The following is an 18,633-nucleotide window of genomic DNA, read 5'->3' on the forward strand; positions in this document are numbered from 1 at the left end:
AAGTGAATTCTAACCAATTAGAGAAAAATTGAAATAAAAACTTCGACCTTGACTTTGATCAAAGCAGTCGTCTTTTTTAGAAAATTGATTTAAAAAATTCAATCTTTTCTTTTTAGAAAATCGAATTAAAAATTCGATCTTTTTTGAAATGTTGCAAAAAATGTAGTGTAGTAGAATGTGGGCCAGGCCCATCTTTTGCAGCGACGAATGTAATTTTATCTGAATTGCTTATCTTCTTGCAGCACAAGACAATACCATCAGCTACAGAAGATAACTCCTTCTCCCTCTCCCTCTCCCTCTCTCACCAACCAAAATGGCGGCTGCAATTACCGGTCTAGCTGTCTCCTCTCCCTCATTATTGACTCAAGCTATCGTCTCCGATCGCCGCTTCAGGAGGCGCTCTGCCTCCGTCGTTCGGATGACTTTGGTTGGGGAGGAGAAGAAAACTTTCACTCTCACCAAATCCGAAGAGGCTTTCAAGGCCGCCAAGGTACTATTATCATCAATTGTTTCATCAATGCATCAGCTAATTCTCTATTTTCCCTGCGCTACCAATTTCGCCTTGTTGCTGGAACTCTTCATTTCAGTGCCTTCTAGTTTGAGGTGTTGAATTTCTTCTTCTAGTTTAGTTAATGCTATTTGTGGTGGTTCGAGGAGGTTTAATTTCCACTACTGTGAGGGTAATGTGGTTATCGGATGATCATAGATTAGAGCTCAAAAAGCTTACTTTTAGGATTTATGATTTTATTTGTTTACTGGATTAATCGCGTACATCCAAATTAATCAAACCCTCCAATCAAAAATTAGACAAAGTAATCGTTTTGAAAATTTTCTAGCAGTCTTTCCTAAATCCAACCAAGTAGAAGGCTGTTTTCTCAAAAAATTCAAAAAAGAAAGAAAGTCAACAAGGTTAAAGTGTTCTGTATTGGATTTTCTTGATGATAATGCTTAGGGCAGCTGTTGCTTGAGGATCAATAGTTGTTTGATACAACGCAATACCACCATTATTCTTCACCTGTATAACAATGGAGCAGTGGATAAGTATATGCTGAAACTGAGTACTCCTTATGGACCTTCATTTTATTTAGCTATATGCACATGTATCTGCATTCATGCCTTGCACGTGGTATCAGAGAAAGAGAGAGAGAGTTTGCATTTTGTTATTTCTCTTGATATATTATATATCTTCATGGCTTGGTTTTATGATACAAATATGTAATTTTATCATTTTCTGATTGTTGACAGGAATTGATGCCTGGAGGTGTAAATTCACCTGTACGTGCTTTCAAATCAGTTGGGGGTCAACCAATTATTATTGATTCTGTCAAGGGCTCTCATATGTGGGATATTGATGGTAATGAGTACATTGACTACGTTGGATCATGGGGGCCAGCCATTATTGGTCATGCGGATGATGAGGTCCGTGACTTGTATCTATATTTACCCAGTTGACATCATATTGTCTGGAAATTTTTACATGTATGGAACCTTTGTGATGATATGTTTGAAACACAAATCAATCACCTAAGGAAGAAAGTGTTGCCCTTCTCTTAATTTTCAGAATGAGCGATCTCAATTTCAAGGTCTCATAAGATGTGCATCAAAAGATAGTGGCCATGAGTAATCTACCTCCCAAAAAACAATGTCTATGTTTGATTTGAGAAAAAAAATTGTAGATTAGCTGGTTTAGAGAACTTTTAGTTTTGTGTTTGTTGAATGGTCTAGATATAATTTTTGTTGTTAGTGCACATATATTGTAGTATTAACCATTATGTGTCGGCTCCTTAATCTGAACTGAAAGTTCTTGTATGTTGACAACCTGCAGGTACTTGCTGCCTTGGCTGAAACAATGAAGAAAGGAACCAGCTTTGGGGCACCCTGTCTTCTAGAAAATGTCCTGGCAGAAATGGTAATCTCGGCTGTTCCAAGTATTGAAATGGTTCGTTTTGTCAACTCTGGCACGGAAGCCTGCATGGGTGTTCTTCGATTGGCTCGTGCTTTTACTGGCCGAGAAAAGATCATTAAGTTTGAAGGCTGTTACCACGGCCATGCTGATCCATTCCTTGTTAAGGCTGGAAGTGGAGTTGCTACTTTGGGGCTTCCAGATTCCCCTGGAGTTCCTAAGGCAGCTACCTATACGACACTGACATCCCCTTATAACGACATTTCTACTGTTGAAAGCCTTTTCGAGGCAAACAAAGGAGAAATTGCTGCTATCATCCTTGAACCGGTAGTAGGGAACGCTGGTTTCATTCCACCAACACCTGAGTTCCTCAGTTTCATCCGCAAGGTTACCAAGGACAATGGTGCTCTGCTCATTTTTGACGAAGTTATGACTGGTTTCCGTCTATCTTATGGCGGTGCTCAGGAGTATTTTGGAATGACTCCTGATTTGACAACTCTTGGAAAGATTATTGGTGGCGGTCTGCCAGTTGGTGCATACGGAGGAAGGAGGGAGATAATGGAGCTGGTTGCTCCAGCTGGACCAATGTATCAAGCTGGCACACTAAGTGGAAACCCATTGGCAATGACTGCTGGGATTCACACGCTTAAGAGGCTAAAACAACCAGGTACGTACGAATACTTGAACAAGATCACTGGTGAACTTGTACAAGGCATTGTGGATGCTGGGAAGAAAGCTGGTCATGCAATAAGCGGCGGATATATAAATGGAATGTTTGGTTTCTTCTTCACCGATGGCCCAGTTTACAATTTTGAGGATGCCAAGAAAAGCGACACTGCAAAATTTGGCAAGTTCTACCGAGCAATGCTGGAGGAAGGCGTGTATTTCGCACCTTCTCAATTTGAGGCTGGTTTTACGAGCTTGGCACATACTCCTGAGGATATTCAACAGACGATCGCTGCAGCTGACAAGATTTTTAAGACGCTTTAGGTCTATCTTATTTAAGGGTGTTTGTAGCATGCTTTTGTAATGTAGAATTTTGGTGTGTGGAGAGTTGAGTGGAGTTCGGATTGTAGATGTTCCATAACTAAAGCCTGTGTACCTTTTATTGTCCTCACTTCTGCTTGATGGATTTCGGTTCAGCACTTCATAATTTTTAAATTTTGCTCTCTTTTTGTTTTTGTTTTCGTTTTAGCAAAGTAATTCCTAGACTAACAAAAAAAAACCTATATCCAAATATATTAATGAAAATTTCCCCACACAATTGTGGTTTCACATCAAATATGTGCAAAAAACAACTATACTGTAAAATTAGTCTTTTCGACATAATGCACAGACAAGTGAAGAGCAGAATAACATCTTTTACCAAAACTCATTACACAGTCTTTACAACCTTAACAATAATTGATGGGCCAGCATTCACAGAAAGGAGGCTCCGGTAAGAACCTTCACTGTCAACGTAGCCACTATGCGATATGATTTCGTAAGCTCCTACAGGTAAAATAGAGATATCGAGAAAGCAAGTAGAGAAACCTTGGCCACGCTCATTAAGTTCAAAACGAACATATTCAGTTACCATAAAACGATCATTGTCTCGTCTTCTGCAGTGTCCTTCGGTCTCCACAGAGCCAGTGACATATCTGAACAGCTTCTTATTCAACTCCATTGTATTATCCATCTCATCTTCCTCCTTCCTCAATTGGGATTGCCATTTAAAATCTCCAATACTAGTTGTTACCAAAGAGTGGGGTTTACAACCAAGAATGCAGTACACTTTGTTTGATGGACTTGGCAGACCAGTTGTCATGTTTTTCATTTGAAAGCTCAAATTCAGAGAGAGAGAGGACCCTAACAAAATGGACGATCCATCTAAAACTTGCCCATCTTCATTCATGACAAAGAGCTCAGAGGAAACAGCAGACCTGAAAGGTGCATCAACATTCATTTAAGAAAATATGAGATAGTAAAATACCAAATGAAATACACAAGTCAGTCACTGGAATGCAGAAAGAGAGTGTTTCAATATTGTCACAAGCCTCAACATAACAAAAGTGTTTCAAATCCAGGAAACTAGAAAAGAATCGACAATGCATGTTAAAGATAAAGGGTAAATCAAGAAAGTCATTCAACCCAAGGTTTTGAGATTTGAGGATTAAAGAGGTCAAGTAATCTTCAAAGCAGCTCAGAGAAAACATTAATCAAGAAATATGATGGAAATTGCATATTCATCATGCACAGGCTGCAAAATTCTCCCAGTTTTGACGATAATTAGCCATTACAGTTAGAAAATGCTTGCCATAAGAGACTGAAATCAGCAAAAAGAAAAGGATTTGAAGCCAATTATTTACTACCCCAACTTCCAACATGTCATTTTTAGCATGTATAAGTGGGTATTTCTGGTGCTTGATGGCTCTAAAGACATGTTATTTAAGAAGGGATAATAGTCATTTAAATCACGTAGGTTGGTCAAATTCTGGCCAGTTTGAAAACAAAATAAATTATGAAGTTTCAAATTTACTCAATTGTCTCATCCATTTACAAAACATCTTTGGTGATGCTCAAAACGGCGTTGCTAATTAAATTGGGAAAATAAAGGAAATGAAAAGAAAGAAAAAATTAATTATTTTGATGAAACAACATCATTTCAAACATTATTTAAAGGCACTGTTTTGGATAGACTATTGAGAAGGTATGTAACTCTGGGATTTGATTTGATGTTTTCAAACGTTATCAGAGTGACCCGAATTTGATCAAACTTCGTGATTTAAATGGATTATCCCTATTACTAAATTAATAGTAGTTCATAATAAAAATAAGAAAGTATAGGAAAAAGAATATCTTGAGAACCAATTAGAAAAGATCCATTATACATACCTCACTTTAAAGAAGTGATGAGGAGTGTGGAAAGGAACTAACATCAAATTTGAGATAACATTCCTTAGCACTTCTGTACCCCTACTAATAATTTGATGCAACGCATCAGCATCTCGTTCCCTCCTGGCTGCCTCACTGAACAAGTTAAAAATCTCCCGAACAGAATACTCACAAAGCTTGTGTAAGATTACTGTCTCATAAGAGCAAGTTTGAGTAATAAACCTTGATGAAGAACACCTGTTACAGTTGCGAAAGGGCTTCAGAAGGAATAGGAGATTTTCCCTAGTCTTGCGACCTATATGCTTAAATCGCCCAAGAAGATCTTCAATGAGCAAGGCATGCAAAGTCTCATCTAGGTATCTAGATTCAGAAACTTTATAAATTTCAGAAGAACACCAGTCTGGAACTAGAAAAGCAAAACCAGCAGTAAAGGCCATAACTGAGCAATTCAATGCAAGTGTTGAAACACTCATTACACTTTGTCTGTCCATACCCATGAAAGATGTCAAAAGCATATCATATTCTTCAGCTAATTTCTTCATGTAGCATGATGCCTCCATAATAGAGTTAATGAAGGAGCCAAGTTTCAAAGAAGTTGTGGGCGAAAGAAGAGTACCTCTATGTAACACTCCACACCCAGTGCCACCCAGGATAAATGAAACAGAATCAAGTAGCTGCATCATATCAGCAACTTTTTTCAAAACCTTTGCTCTAAGGGTCAAAAACCATCTTTGGAAACTGAATATATGGCCCATATCAGGGGCTCGAAGAATTTCTTCAGCAGAAAGAATTTCTTCAGCAGAAAGAATTTCATCACGGCCATTAAGAAGAATTTCCCTATACTTGTAACTTCCGGTACTCAATGCACTGACACCCATTTCACGTAAACCACTACCACCTGGGATGATACATGTGCCTTGGCCAGATAAAAAGAACAGCTGAATCGTTTTTTCTGAGGTAGAGAACCAAGACAGAGATTTTAACCAACTGCAACAGGAAGGAGATTTAACTGCTTTCATAAGCTCCTCAAATATGAAAGCAGCTGTGGACCATGCACCCTGACAGGCAGCATTTTTTCCAGCCTTATAAGCATACCAGTAATTATTTCCTTCTAAAATCTCATTTGCACAACACAAGGTAGATTTATCAAACTCAAGAATGGAAGAAGCACAGGACAAACTAGAACTCTTACAAGGTGACAACAAGTCCTCTGTCAAATTCTTCATGCAGATAAAGGCAGAATGTAAGTGCAATAATAGAAAGTTCATCAGCCTAGTGTAGCTACCTATATAGCTACAATGGCATACAATTTCTACTTGAAGTTTCAATGCATCCAAATCCAAGGTGTGGCTGGTTTCAGTATTTGTGTATTCAAGGTTTTCCAAACAAAAAGCCATGATTTTTGACATAGTGAGAATGATATTTGATACAACCAGTGTTTTGCCATTGCTCACATACACTGTCATATGGGGATTTGACAAGACTGTTTTCTCTGATCCTCTTTCTCTGTCGATCATCTTCATCAAATTACATACAAATAAACATGCACTATTGAGTACTAGGCAATGAAGCTTTGGGCAATTCTCAATCAAGTTGAATAAAGTTTTCAGCAAGCTTTTAACCTCAAACTCCACAGCAAAGTCAGCCATACTATTACCAAATGGTGTCACGAGGGATATGACTTGATCTAGGATGAAAGAGATCACCTGGGATGCCAAAGTACAACCTGATCCACCTGACCACGTATCTTGTCTTCCCAAAACTTTTCCCGAAAGAACTGCTAGAACATTAACAGCAAAAACTCTGTTTGATTGCACAGATGATTTTAGCATATTTTTAACAACTACAAACAGCTTCTGGAAAAGCTCCGGAATCTCCATGCACGGAATAATGGGTAAATTGATCAGAAGGATCTGCAAAATATGATAATGTGAGGGACTCTATGAATATACTGAGGCCATGCTTTAGTAATGAAGCAAACCATACCTTATATAAAAGTCTTAGAGATTCAAGCTGCAGTGTCGGTTGAAGTTCAGATCTGTGTAGGATGCCGAATACCCTATGGACTGTGCTTGTATTTGAAGGAAACATACAAACTTCTCTTGCTAATAAAAAGCGGAAGCATCTCAAAGATGTCACTTGCATGCGCAAAGATCTATCTTCACTTTGAAACAGTGTAAGCAATTCTATCTACAACAAGAAATAAGAAATTACGAACTCAAATGCAAGATACTAATATATGGAAGCCAATCAGTTTATTGACTAACAGTGTTATTGTATATCAAATTTGTACAACCGGTTGAATAAATCCTGCCCGTACATTGAGTTGGGTATGATTGAATATTGATATCCCCCCTCCATAGATCATAAATTATGAAAATAAATCATTTCTGTACATTGAGCTTAGTTTCTTTTCTTGAAGACAAGTTTGAATTCATTCATAGGTTGTGAAAGGAAGAAAAAATAGAAATTGACATCCAGATATTCAAAAAATTATAAAAATGAAAAACCTTAGGCAAGTAATTGATAAGATACATTCAATTCATCTGAAAAAGGCACCTGGGTAGGAATTAGAAGCATCCACCGAGAAGCAATTTTGGAAAGTGAAATTAGCATGGTAGCTGAGAAGTCATCTTCCAAAGAATCCATGAGAAGCTTCAAACCTAACTATAAGAAGTATATTTAGAAGTTGCAAACTTGCACTGCAATATAAAAGTGAGCTCTATATACAAACACATAATATCTTAAAAACATGCACAACTGTACGTAGTTATGCTCATGTAAACCAAAAAGTAAATAGCTCCACATAGGATTTCTCACTTGTTTCTTAGTTATTTTATGTTTTAGTTGGCCACAACATGCTTAGATATGTGAGAGAAAAAAATCCACATCACAGCATAAAGAACAACTAATGCATCTAATAGAGAAGGGAAGATGTTGAACCTTGTACGCATTCTCTGCAATTGAAAACGAGCACCACAGTTTGGCGAATGCACGTCCTGCAGCTAACTTTATGTCTTCTGAACTCTCCTGTGACGAGACTGTTGACCTAAGCATCTCCAAGAAAACAATTGCAAAGTCATCTGACATCTCAGACAAGCAACCTGCAGCAAAATAAGCAGCCTTCACCTGCAGAAAGCAGCAAAAAGTTTTGTAAACCATAGAAAAAATAAAGCTAAACAGGAACAATTTTTTGTAACATTATCAGCCACAATCTACATTAAATGAGCAATAAAAACTAGGAATTATTTTACAAACAAAATCAATAAACGGGAAGTTCCTACATACAGAACTAAACTGTTACTACTGCACATGAAAGCTAAAGTCCCTTAGATAATACATAATGCTTCATAGCATACCTCAAGAACATCACCACTAACCAAACTTGACAGCACAACATACCGCACATCCGGACAACCCTTTGCTAAATAAGCCCAGCAACCAAACAGCCGCAAAGAGAGTGCTCTTTCCTCAGTATCCCCTTCATCAAACACTTCCTTCACTCTCCTCACCAACTCCAATTGATTCTCAAACATTTCATTGCTAAAAATACCCTCAGCACCTCTATTTCCCTTCTTAATTTTCATAAAAATTCTAACTACACATTTTTTAGTTTGTTTGTCCCCTGAACTAAACGCATCGGCCAGACACAGTAAAATTGCATTGAGGAACAGCTTATCCTCCTCCGGGATTAAGCCGAACATCGTGTGCTCTGCAATCGTCAGTTTTGGCTCCTTGTTCCACCGCTGAAGTCGCCTGCCGATTTCTTCTAGGGCAGCAATAGGTTTACCTAAACCATATGAAATGAATCAATTTTTGCAGAGAATTAATTTAGAAATGTATGTGAAGTGGGAGGAGTTACCTGGTATATCTGAACGAAGGTCTTTTTGGAGCTGAATGCTCCAGTCCATAGCACAAGCTGCTGGGGTTCGCTCCATTGTGATTTTGAATTAGTGATGAACGCTAATCATATGATAAAATGGTGGCCAAATGTTTCTGGCTTTCATAAACCATCATTTATAAACGGGATATGCGAGGTGGGGCGCCACCGTTTAAATCATCAAATCTAGGGTTATTGGCGCTTGAGACCGGTGGCGACCGCCCCCTCCGTACGACTAATTTCTCCTTATCTAGACCTAAAATTGTCATGACCGTCTTCTCAGTTTCCCTTCGATTGTCGCCCTGAAAGCTAAAAAAAATAGTCATGAGTGTCATAAATCAAGTTAGTAATATATATTCCGCTCCCTCCGTTTTCAAATTCTGGATTCGTCACTGAGACGATCGAATACATCGACTGAATCGAGATTTTGATATGGAGCCCAAGCCACTTTTTAACGGTTATGAGTATTTTTAAGGACTATGAGATTATACAAATAATGAGATTGAAACATTTAGATAAGTGATATAAATGCATGGTTTATATGGTTAGAAACAATGGTGACTTCGAAAGAGCAGTCAATATCGAACAAACGGACAGTAATAACTATTAGTATCAATAAACAACTAAGCGTCACGACACCAAATCAAGTTAGTGTGTAAATCAACTATATAACTTCCTTTTTTCTATCAGTTCATAACTTTTGTCGATAATCGGAAATCCCACAATATTATTTCTATAATTATTTTAACGATATTTAATTAGAAAATTCAACGATGAAATTAATGTAGCTAAAGAAATAATAAATCAAAAGATATTTTTTAAAAATAAATAGCAAGTTTTAAAATAAAATTTTATCAATATTAGTATATAATATTTTGTAGTATTTATTACTCCTATTATTAAAATTTAGATAAACTACATAAATATTTGTTTATTAAAATAGTAAACGAAATTATTTGTCTCATCTGTGTATCATTTCGCAACCAATATGGCCTTATGTCTCTCAATCGATCCATTCGAATCTCTATTTCATGGTGAAGACCCACGTATAAAAGATGGTATTGTCCTTCTAGCTGCTGGCACTTTTCCAAAGTACTATTCCGAGCCAATGCCCCCATTTCCTTTCTCATTGCATCTCACTAATGCTTTGATCTCAAAGCTTCTTCTACATAACTGGATATTGTTGTAGAGAAGGACCCCAGGCGGTTCGGAGGATTACCCTTGCCTTGATGTATTAATAAAACATGGAAGACATACTCCCTCCGTCCCAAGTTACTTGAGTCGTATTTCATTTGGGTTGTCCCAAGTTACTTGAGTCGTATTTCATTTGGGTTACTTGAGTCATGTCTTTTTTTTGTTAAAATCAGAACAATTAATCTCACCTACTTTATTATTTCTTTTACTTTATTCTCTCTTCTTTCTCTTATTTTATTCTCTCATCTACTTTATTTAACTCACTAAACATAATTTTCTTAAATCTTATGCCGAAAAGAAACGCATCAAGTCATGTGGGATAGGTCCTAGTATTTTGGTTTGCCACTTGCAATTGCCGCCATTGGTGGAGACGTGGAGTTCTCCTTGAGAAATGGATATGTTGGTGGGGAAAGATTGTTACTTGCGTTGATGTAGGATGAAATGAAATCATGAGATAATATTATAGCTTTGGCTAAAGATTGTCGTGTTAATCTCAAAGTGTTTCTTATCTAAAAGAACTAACATTACTATTGTGGTACAACACTAAATATAATATAAACCTGAGAAAAAAAATTTATAGTCATCTACTAAAAGATATTCTCTCCGTCTGCTAGGAGTCTCATTTCTTGGTAACACAGGTTTTAAGAAATGTTAAGAAAAATGAATGAAAAAGACTTAGTGGAATAGGACTTGTACATACTAGCTTTAAATGAAATCTTAATAGAATGAGTTAGAGCATCTCCAAGAAAGAAGGTATATGAAGAGGTAAAGAGAAATAACTACCATATTTATAAAATTTCATTCTCCAAAGGAAAGGTCATTTGAGAAGGTATATTTACCTTTTTTATTGGAACAAAAGGTAAAAAAATTAGTTATTAAAGTACACTATATTATTGTATATATAGATAAAAAAAAAGTAAAGAAATAAAATCTTAATCAGATCTCTTAAATTTATTGTATATATAAATAAAAAAATAAAGAAATAAAATCTTAATCGGATCTCTTAAATTTTTTCATATATAAATATTTCCTACAAATAAATACTCATATTTTAAAAAGTCACAATTCTAAAACCAAATCTAGTAAATATTTTTAATATACTCTATTAGTTTATTTAATTAGGGCAAAAAAAGTTGACCAATTGTGGAAACAATAGGTGGATGACCCTTTTCAAGAATTTTGTGAGGGATTATTACGCATATGGAAACTATGATGACAAAGATTACATTTAGGTTTAATTTTGTTTTAATTAATAAATTTAATTATGTACGAATTGCATTTCTAAAAATCTGACCGAGCATCATATTTCAGATTATAATGTATATCAGTATTTGTGTGGCCTTATCACAGTTTGCGCAGTCATTTAACCTCACAATTCACAAGTTGCAAAGGAAAAGGGATTTATCATTTCTTGTGTTCATTTTATTTGAGCAGTTGCTGCTACTTCTCTGCAACAAATCCTTGATAAATCTTCACTCACCAAAATAGACAGTTTGGAGAGCCAAATCAGAGAAGTAGCACACCAAGCAGAAGACATTCTTGAATCCCACATGGTTGATCAAATGCTTTCCGGATCTAATTGCGTGAGATTCACTTTGTCAACACCAGATTTGCAGGAAGTAATACGAGAACTTGACTCTGTTATGGAGCAAGTGGAGGATAAGAAGAAGCTTCAAGAACTTGATTATGCTATTGAACAAGTGAAGCTCGTGGAGATGGAGGATAACATTCCATCTAGTTCGAATGTTGTCGTGGGAATTGATGCTGATCTGATGCTTCCATCGAGTTCGAGTGTTGTTGTGGGAATTGATGCTGATATGATGCAACTGAGGGAACGGCTGACCAGCATGCAGACAAAGCTGGAGATTATCCCCATCGTTGGTATGGGTGGAGTAGGTAAAACCACTCTTGCTCGACAACTTTATGAAGATACATTGATTGCTTATCACTTTGATTATCGTGCTTGGGCCACTATCTCACAAGATTACAATATGCAACAAATTATCTTAAGCCTTCTTCGTTGCATAACTGGACAAGAATGTGATCAAAATAATGATAAGTTAAAAGTTATGTTACATAAGAGTTTGTTCAGTAGAAAGTACTTGATTGTATTAGACGTTATATGGAGCACGATTTTCTGGGATGAGATAAGGATGTACTTCCCGGACAACAACAACGGGAGTCGCATTGTGATCACCACTAGGGAATCTGCTATGGCGAACTATGCTGACTCTTTGAGTTCACATCAGGTGAAATTGCTTAGCGAGTCTTAAAGTTGGAATCTACTCCACCGGCTTGCGTTTGGAGAAGAGAATTGTCCTCTTGTGTTGCAAGATATTGGTCGAAAGATTGCCAGCGATTGCGGTGGGCTTCCTCTAGCTATCAGTGTGATTGGAGGGCTACTATCTAAGATCGAAAGATCAAAAGATGTTTGGAAAAAACTTGGGAACAATGTTATAGCAGCAATTGCTGTATCAAACGAGCAATGCTCTAGTATATTGTCTTTTAAGTTATAATCACTTGCCAAATTGAAACTGTGTTTTTTATATATTGGAGCTTTCCCTGAAGACTACGAGATTAGAGGCTCCAATCTCGTACGTTTATTGCTGGCTGAAGGATTTGTAAAATCAAATGGGGAAAGAAGTTTGGAGGAAGAGGCAGAGGATTGGCTTAAGTCTCTAGTAGATAGAAATCTATTAATGGTTAAAGAATACAACAAGTGTAGAAAACCAAAGGGTTACCACATGCATGATATGTCGAGGGATATGTGCATTAAGAAATCTGGTGAAGACAAGTTTCTATATGTGAAGAATGGTCCAGAGGTCACATTCTCTAACCCACGCCATATGAGTTTTGACACATCAACTGTAATGGAAGTTGTTAATGTTTCACAAGAGTCTATGTCACTTACTCGATCTGTTATATGCATTGGTTCTATGAGTGACGATCTTCCATTAGGTGTCTTTTCAGCATCAAGATTACTAAGGGTGTTGGATTTAATGCATATGTTGTTTATTGTGTTCCCAACTGAAATATTTGAATTTGTGAACCTATGCTTCTTAGGTCTCGACTGCATGTCAAGAATACCTAGAGGAATATCTAGATTGTGGAATTTGCAAACCTTGATTGGTTATTGCCGATTTGATGTGCCATCTGAGTTGTGGCAGCTCTCTCAGTTAAGAAATCTCAAGGTGCGTGAATTTGAGTTGTTAAAAGATGAGGAAATGAACTATAGTGTTATGAAGAAGCTGCAAAAGATTTCAATTACAACTCTAACTAAAGAGGCAACAACTTGGGATGGTTTCTTCAAAAGCATTTCGAATATAAAAAAATTGGCAATCGATGATGACTTCCGATCTATAACCATGGCAATTGATCTTTGCCATCTTCACAAGCTCGAAATATTGAGATGCTATTTTATGAGAACTACCCCTATAAAGTTTCCTGACGGTTCCGATTGTCGATCCAAAGTTATATTTCCTTGTAATATCAAAAAACTATTTTTGTGGGGGTGTGTAATAAATTCAGAAGTGTTGAGGGCTCTGTGTGCACTACATAAGCTGGAAGTGCTCACGATAAGTGATTGTGAGTTTAAAAGCGAGGAGGAGACAAGTGATGAAGAGTGGGAGGTAGCGGATGGAGATGAGTTCCCATCACTTCATTTTCTATATCTTGACGGTTTGAATATTGTGCGTTGGACAGCTGATGAGACCAACTTCCCTAGACTCTGCCACCTCTTTTTAAAGTTTTGCTACGAGCTAGAGGAAATCCCTAACGGCATTGGAGAAATTCCAACACTCCAATTAATCGAGTTGAAAGAATGCAGTCAATCCGTAGTGGCCTCAGCAAAAAGGATTGAGGAGGAACAATATGACAACGGCAATTACGATCTCAAACTCTGTATTGCAAACACATACCCATGGTGATCGCACTTCTAAAAGGTAACCATTTTCTGCCACTCGAAGATTTTGAATGCATAGTGGTTTTAGATTCAAGTGTGTTTAATGGAGTATCAGAAAGTACTGCACAATAGCTATGTGAAATGATATATTTATTGGGGACCATCCAAATAAGGAAATATAGGATATTTAATGGGGATTGGAAATAGTAGTTATTATATATGGTCATTGCAAAAAATAAAAAATAAATTTATTTTTTACCTTATAATTTTTCAAAAAATAGCATCCTTAGTTATATTATACTACTAATAAAGCTAAAGTCAAATTCATGTTGTGTCGAGTTACAATTTTAAAGGTTCGAAGACTTGTGATCTACGTTAAGTCTAAAAATATCATTTATAGTATAATTTGGAGTATACTGTTATATATGATCGATATTAATTTTTTATTTTTATTATATATTTAAATTATACTCCTTGCGTCTCACTCATTTCTTTTTTTCGGCACGAGATTTTACGTAGTGTTAGATAAATACTTCCACATTTAGGAATACTATGTCATTTAGAGTAAGATCTCTTGAAAAGAAAGATGTGTCACTTAGAATACGAGGGAGGTAGTATCTTGTACATGGTGGTAATGTGTTGATTTTTCATATATAAATTCAAATAATATAAAGTAAAGTATTTATATTTCTAAAAAAGTATAAATACTTTAATTTCAACGATAATAATTAAAGTATTTATAAGAAATATGCATATCATGTGCATTGATTATATTTATATTATTTTTAATATTTATACACATTTTTTATATTAGGGCTCCGTTTGACACGTAGAATTGGAATTGTAATTGTATGGAATTCAATTCCAAATCCTATGTTTGGTAAAATGAAGAATTGATATGATATTGAATTGAGATGTTTGGTAAATATACACACTACACACACTTAACATATTTGTATTTCACACACTACACACACTACACAAATTTCACACATTTCACACACTACACACACTACACAAATTTCACACACTACACACATTTCACACATTACACACATTGCACACACTACACACGTTTCACATACTCCCTCCGTTCCATAGTAATAGAGTCATTTTGTCATTTTGCTACGTTCCATAGTAATAGAGTCATTTTCTTTTCTAGTAAAAGTCAATTCATTTTTCCACACCTACTTTACTCTCTCTTACTTTTTCTCTCTTCATCTCTCTACCTTTTTCATTTTCCACTTTATTCTCCCTTTATTTAACTCACCTAACACAATTTTTCTTAATCTCCGTGCCGAAAAGAAACGCCTCCATTACTATAGAACGGAGGGAGTATTTCACACACTACACACATTTCACACACTACACAAATTTCACACATTTCACACACTACACAAATTCCATACATTTCACACACTACACAAATTTCACACATTTCGCACACTACACACACTACACACATTTCACACACTACACATGTCACGACCGCGCCTTGTTAAGGATAGTCTTGCTCGGTAAATCGTGACCAGGGGAGGGAATTAAGAAGAGGGGATAGAAAGGGGACGAAGAAATCAACAATAAGACACACAAGTACTTCTTCATAAGGTACAAGATGTTCACAAGACAACGAAAGATCATGAGAATTTAAAAGAGTGTTTATCACAATCACTCGTTACTGATCATTTTTCCTATGACCCATCTACTACAAATACCACAACAAAAGCACAGCGGAAGGAGTTGTAACCATGTGGTCATGTGTATGAAGACACATGCCACGAAAATCCTACAAAAGAGATGAGACGACCACCAACTCCACTCAGCCACCAGTTCATCACTTGCTCAACCTGCACATTTAGAAATACATGCAGGGCTGAGTACGGGGTACTCAGTGAACACATTGCCGAAAGATACACATATAAAGAAAAAGTTATTATCATGCCATCACAGTAACACACGGGGTTTTTCTTAAAGGCCCGAGCTTACTAAGTTCATTTTCATAAAGTTCGCTTGATCAAGCTAAGTTCATTCCATCAATCCGCCATATCTGATGGTTCATTGTGTGTCGGGAAGGTGGCCACCTTCCACGATCACATTGATCGGCCAACCTTTACGATGACTCACGGTCCATTCCTTTGTGTACACTAACTCGAATAGGATCTTGGTCCTATTGGAGCCGAATTCGATTCATTCATTCATTTGGCATCGCCAAACAGATAGGCATCATAAAACAAACAATTTATGGCACGATAACATTTTTAAAAAAAAGGTAAGTGCAATTTTATCAAACAAAAATCATTTCATATATTTGATAATTTTATCCACACTTAATGTGTTGGATATAAAGCCCACCTCAAAGCTTCCAAATGAAAAGCTACAAAAGCTTGGCCTTGGAAATCAAACTCCGCGAACACGCCCTTCTTGAAATAGTATAATGATTTAAATTAGTCTTAAGAACATACATAAGGTGCATGATATGAAATGATCCTACATGGAGTATGCGTCCTATGTTCGGGGGTCGATCAAGATAACTTCATTCCATTTAAAAAAGGTGGATCTCTATTTTATAAGAAACCTTAAAGTAATTAAATAATTATTTGGGAGAGAGTTCATTAAGTTCATACATTCTTAACCTCAAGAAATTTAATTAATTAGAAAAGGTAATTAATTATAAGATTTATTATTTAAAAACTTTCAACAAATCAAGCAATATTAACCCAAAAATTTTAAAAGAAAAGGGTTCATTTTCTCACTTACAAGTTTCACCTTTTCTCTAACTCTTCGGCCCATACTAGAAAATTAAGAGATCATACTACTTACTAAATTATTTGGCCCAAAGGGAGGCCCAACATCTAATTTAAAAGTGGAGCTCTAACAAAACGCTCAAAATCAGATTTTTGAACACAAGGGGCGCCTGCTTCTTCCCCCCCACGTCTCACACCTCTCTTGTTGGCCACGGCGTCGCCGGCGAGCGACGCCGGTCGTGCTCTACCCCTCGTCCTTTCTCTCTATCTATCTGGGCTTCTCTCTTTTCATCACCCCCATACACGCACACACTCTTACACACATAGGAACACACTCACATTTCTTTCTACGGTTCAATTTCAGTCACCGAGCTCGCTGAGCGAGTGGAGGAGAGTGCAGCGAGTTGTCCGGGCAGAGGGGGCATTGTTGGGCTGCTCGGGACAACGCAGCGGTGCCCGTTCAGCGACCGCGAGGTCACAGCGGCATCGTGGACATCAGCTGCGTGGGCAAGGGGGTGGGGCGTGCGTTGGTGTGTGTGTGTGTGGCTGCCGCGAGTGGCAGCAGCGGTAGCTGTCCGGCAGCCACGGTATTGGCACCGTTCGGGCAGCCCGGTGTTCTTCTAAGTTCACTAAAAGCTAAGTTTTAAATATCTCGAGCTCAACGCTATTTCCATGTTTATCAATATTCATAGTTCTTGATTGCTTAGGTAAAGAGAAATATATCCATGATTCTTGACTCTTTGCTCAAGGAAGTTTGTTCAAGAAATTCGTTCATAAGCATGAATATTTTTCCTACGTTCACGGCATACAAGAAGGTGGTATTTAGCATGTAAAATTCTAAGTGTACATGCTTGAATGTGGTATGAAAATGGCCATGGAAAACAAGAATTTATAAGGAGAAAAGGAAGAATACCTTAAGGAAGAGAAATTAAAAAGTGACGGTGGTGATGAGACTTTACTTCCTTGCTTGAAAGATTTTACATTCTCATTAGAAGGAGAACTTTGATGGTAAATGCTTCGTGCGGTGAAAACAAAGGAATTATTAATGTAGTGATGGTAGTATTTATAGAGGAATTGGGAGCAAGATAATCCATGGTTAAAAGCTTGATTCATGGGTGGAGGGGTATTGTCCAAGAGTTATGGACTTTTTGCCATAAGAGGCAAGTTGGCTAATCAATCTTTCAAATTACTATAATTGGTAAGAATATTACATCTTGTCGCTTAAAAAGACGCGAGCCGTCGTTTGGAAAACGTGAGCCGCCATTTGATTTGCGTGTTTGATGTGATTTGATTTCGTCGATCGTCTCGTCTTGATTTAACACGCTTCTTATCCATTCGTGTAGGTATCGGGATTCAAGGCGTGACTATTGCGCAAGATCCGAAGGGCATGGAGAGTATTTTATTTTTAATTAATCTTTACTTAAACGTTGAACTCATGTACGGACTTTTATTTGAAACTCGGTCTTCACAAACGGACTTTTATTAGAGTAAACTTTATATTGAAATATTACTATTTTTGTTCACTACTCAAAATATACTTCACGACGATTAATCATAGCGAGAAGTAATAGAAAAAAAAATTAGACGCGAAACTTATATATATATATATAGATCGATTTTTCTAAGTCTTAGGGTAATAAAAAGTCGGGGTGTTACAACACACATTTCACATATTTCATACACTACACACATTTCATACACTACACAAATTCCACACATTTCACACATTTTACACACTACACAAATTTCGCACATTTCACACACTACACACATTTCACACACCTCAACGAAGAGACAAAATCCGCACAAAGCTCAAAAATTCTCCGGGGGTTGAGGGATTAGATCAACTCCGACATGGTAACAGTCCTTAGAAAAGCCAAGATTATCAGATCAACTCCGACATTATGAAATGTGTGAAATGTGTGTAGTGTGTAAAATGTGTGTAGTGTGTGAAGTGTGTGAAATGTGTGTAGTGTGTGAAATGTGTGTAGTGTGTGAAATGTGTGAAATTTGTGTAGTGTATATAGTGTGTGAAATGTGTGTAGTGTGTGTAGTGTGTGATGTATGTGAAATGTGTGTAGTGTGTGAAATGTGTGTAGTGTGTGAAATATGTGAAATGTGTGAAGTGTGTGAAATT

General features: G+C 36.9%; 3 protein-coding genes across 6 annotated transcripts; 2 read left to right on the forward strand and 1 right to left on the reverse strand.

The window, feature by feature from the left end:
* Window positions 1-242: 242 nt before the first annotated feature.
* On the forward strand, window positions 243-3,064 carry LOC125222760 (glutamate-1-semialdehyde 2,1-aminomutase, chloroplastic-like). The gene is made up of 3 exons (XM_048125551.1): window positions 243-490; window positions 1,246-1,419; window positions 1,826-3,064. Exons 1-3 carry the CDS (start codon window positions 314-316, stop codon window positions 2,891-2,893), a joined length of 1,419 nt encoding a protein of 472 aa, XP_047981508.1. The 5' UTR covers window positions 243-313; the 3' UTR covers window positions 2,894-3,064.
* A 178-nt stretch (window positions 3,065-3,242) lies between these two features.
* Window positions 3,243-8,871, reverse strand: LOC125222756. 4 transcript variants are annotated; one of them, XM_048125544.1, is made up of 8 exons: window positions 8,640-8,871; window positions 8,137-8,567; window positions 7,721-7,906; window positions 7,337-7,444; window positions 6,764-6,967; window positions 5,000-6,690; window positions 4,778-4,912; window positions 3,243-3,825 (listed from the first exon to the last, which is right to left on the reverse strand). In XM_048125544.1, the coding sequence occupies exons 1-8, from the start codon at window positions 8,713-8,715 to the stop codon at window positions 3,279-3,281; spliced, it is 3,378 nt and encodes a 1,125-aa protein (XP_047981501.1). In that variant the 5' UTR covers window positions 8,716-8,871; the 3' UTR covers window positions 3,243-3,278. The 4 variants fall into 4 exon arrangements, with proteins under 4 accessions (XP_047981501.1, XP_047981502.1, XP_047981500.1 ...); XM_048125545.1 differs by having other exon boundaries at window positions 4,778-5,835; window positions 6,484-6,690; window positions 8,640-8,840; XM_048125543.1 differs by having other exon boundaries at window positions 4,778-6,690; window positions 8,640-8,866.
* Window positions 8,872-11,401: 2,530 nt separating this feature from the next.
* On the forward strand, window positions 11,402-12,114 carry LOC125220217. Its single transcript, XM_048122381.1, has 2 exons — window positions 11,402-11,747; window positions 12,101-12,114. Exons 1-2 carry the CDS (start codon window positions 11,402-11,404, stop codon window positions 12,112-12,114), a joined length of 360 nt encoding a protein of 119 aa, XP_047978338.1.
* Window positions 12,115-18,633: the final 6,519 nt, after the last annotated feature.

This window comes from Salvia hispanica, chromosome 4, assembly GCF_023119035.1.
Source record: "Salvia hispanica cultivar TCC Black 2014 chromosome 4, UniMelb_Shisp_WGS_1.0, whole genome shotgun sequence".
Classification (NCBI taxonomy): domain Eukaryota; kingdom Viridiplantae; phylum Streptophyta; class Magnoliopsida; order Lamiales; family Lamiaceae; genus Salvia; species Salvia hispanica.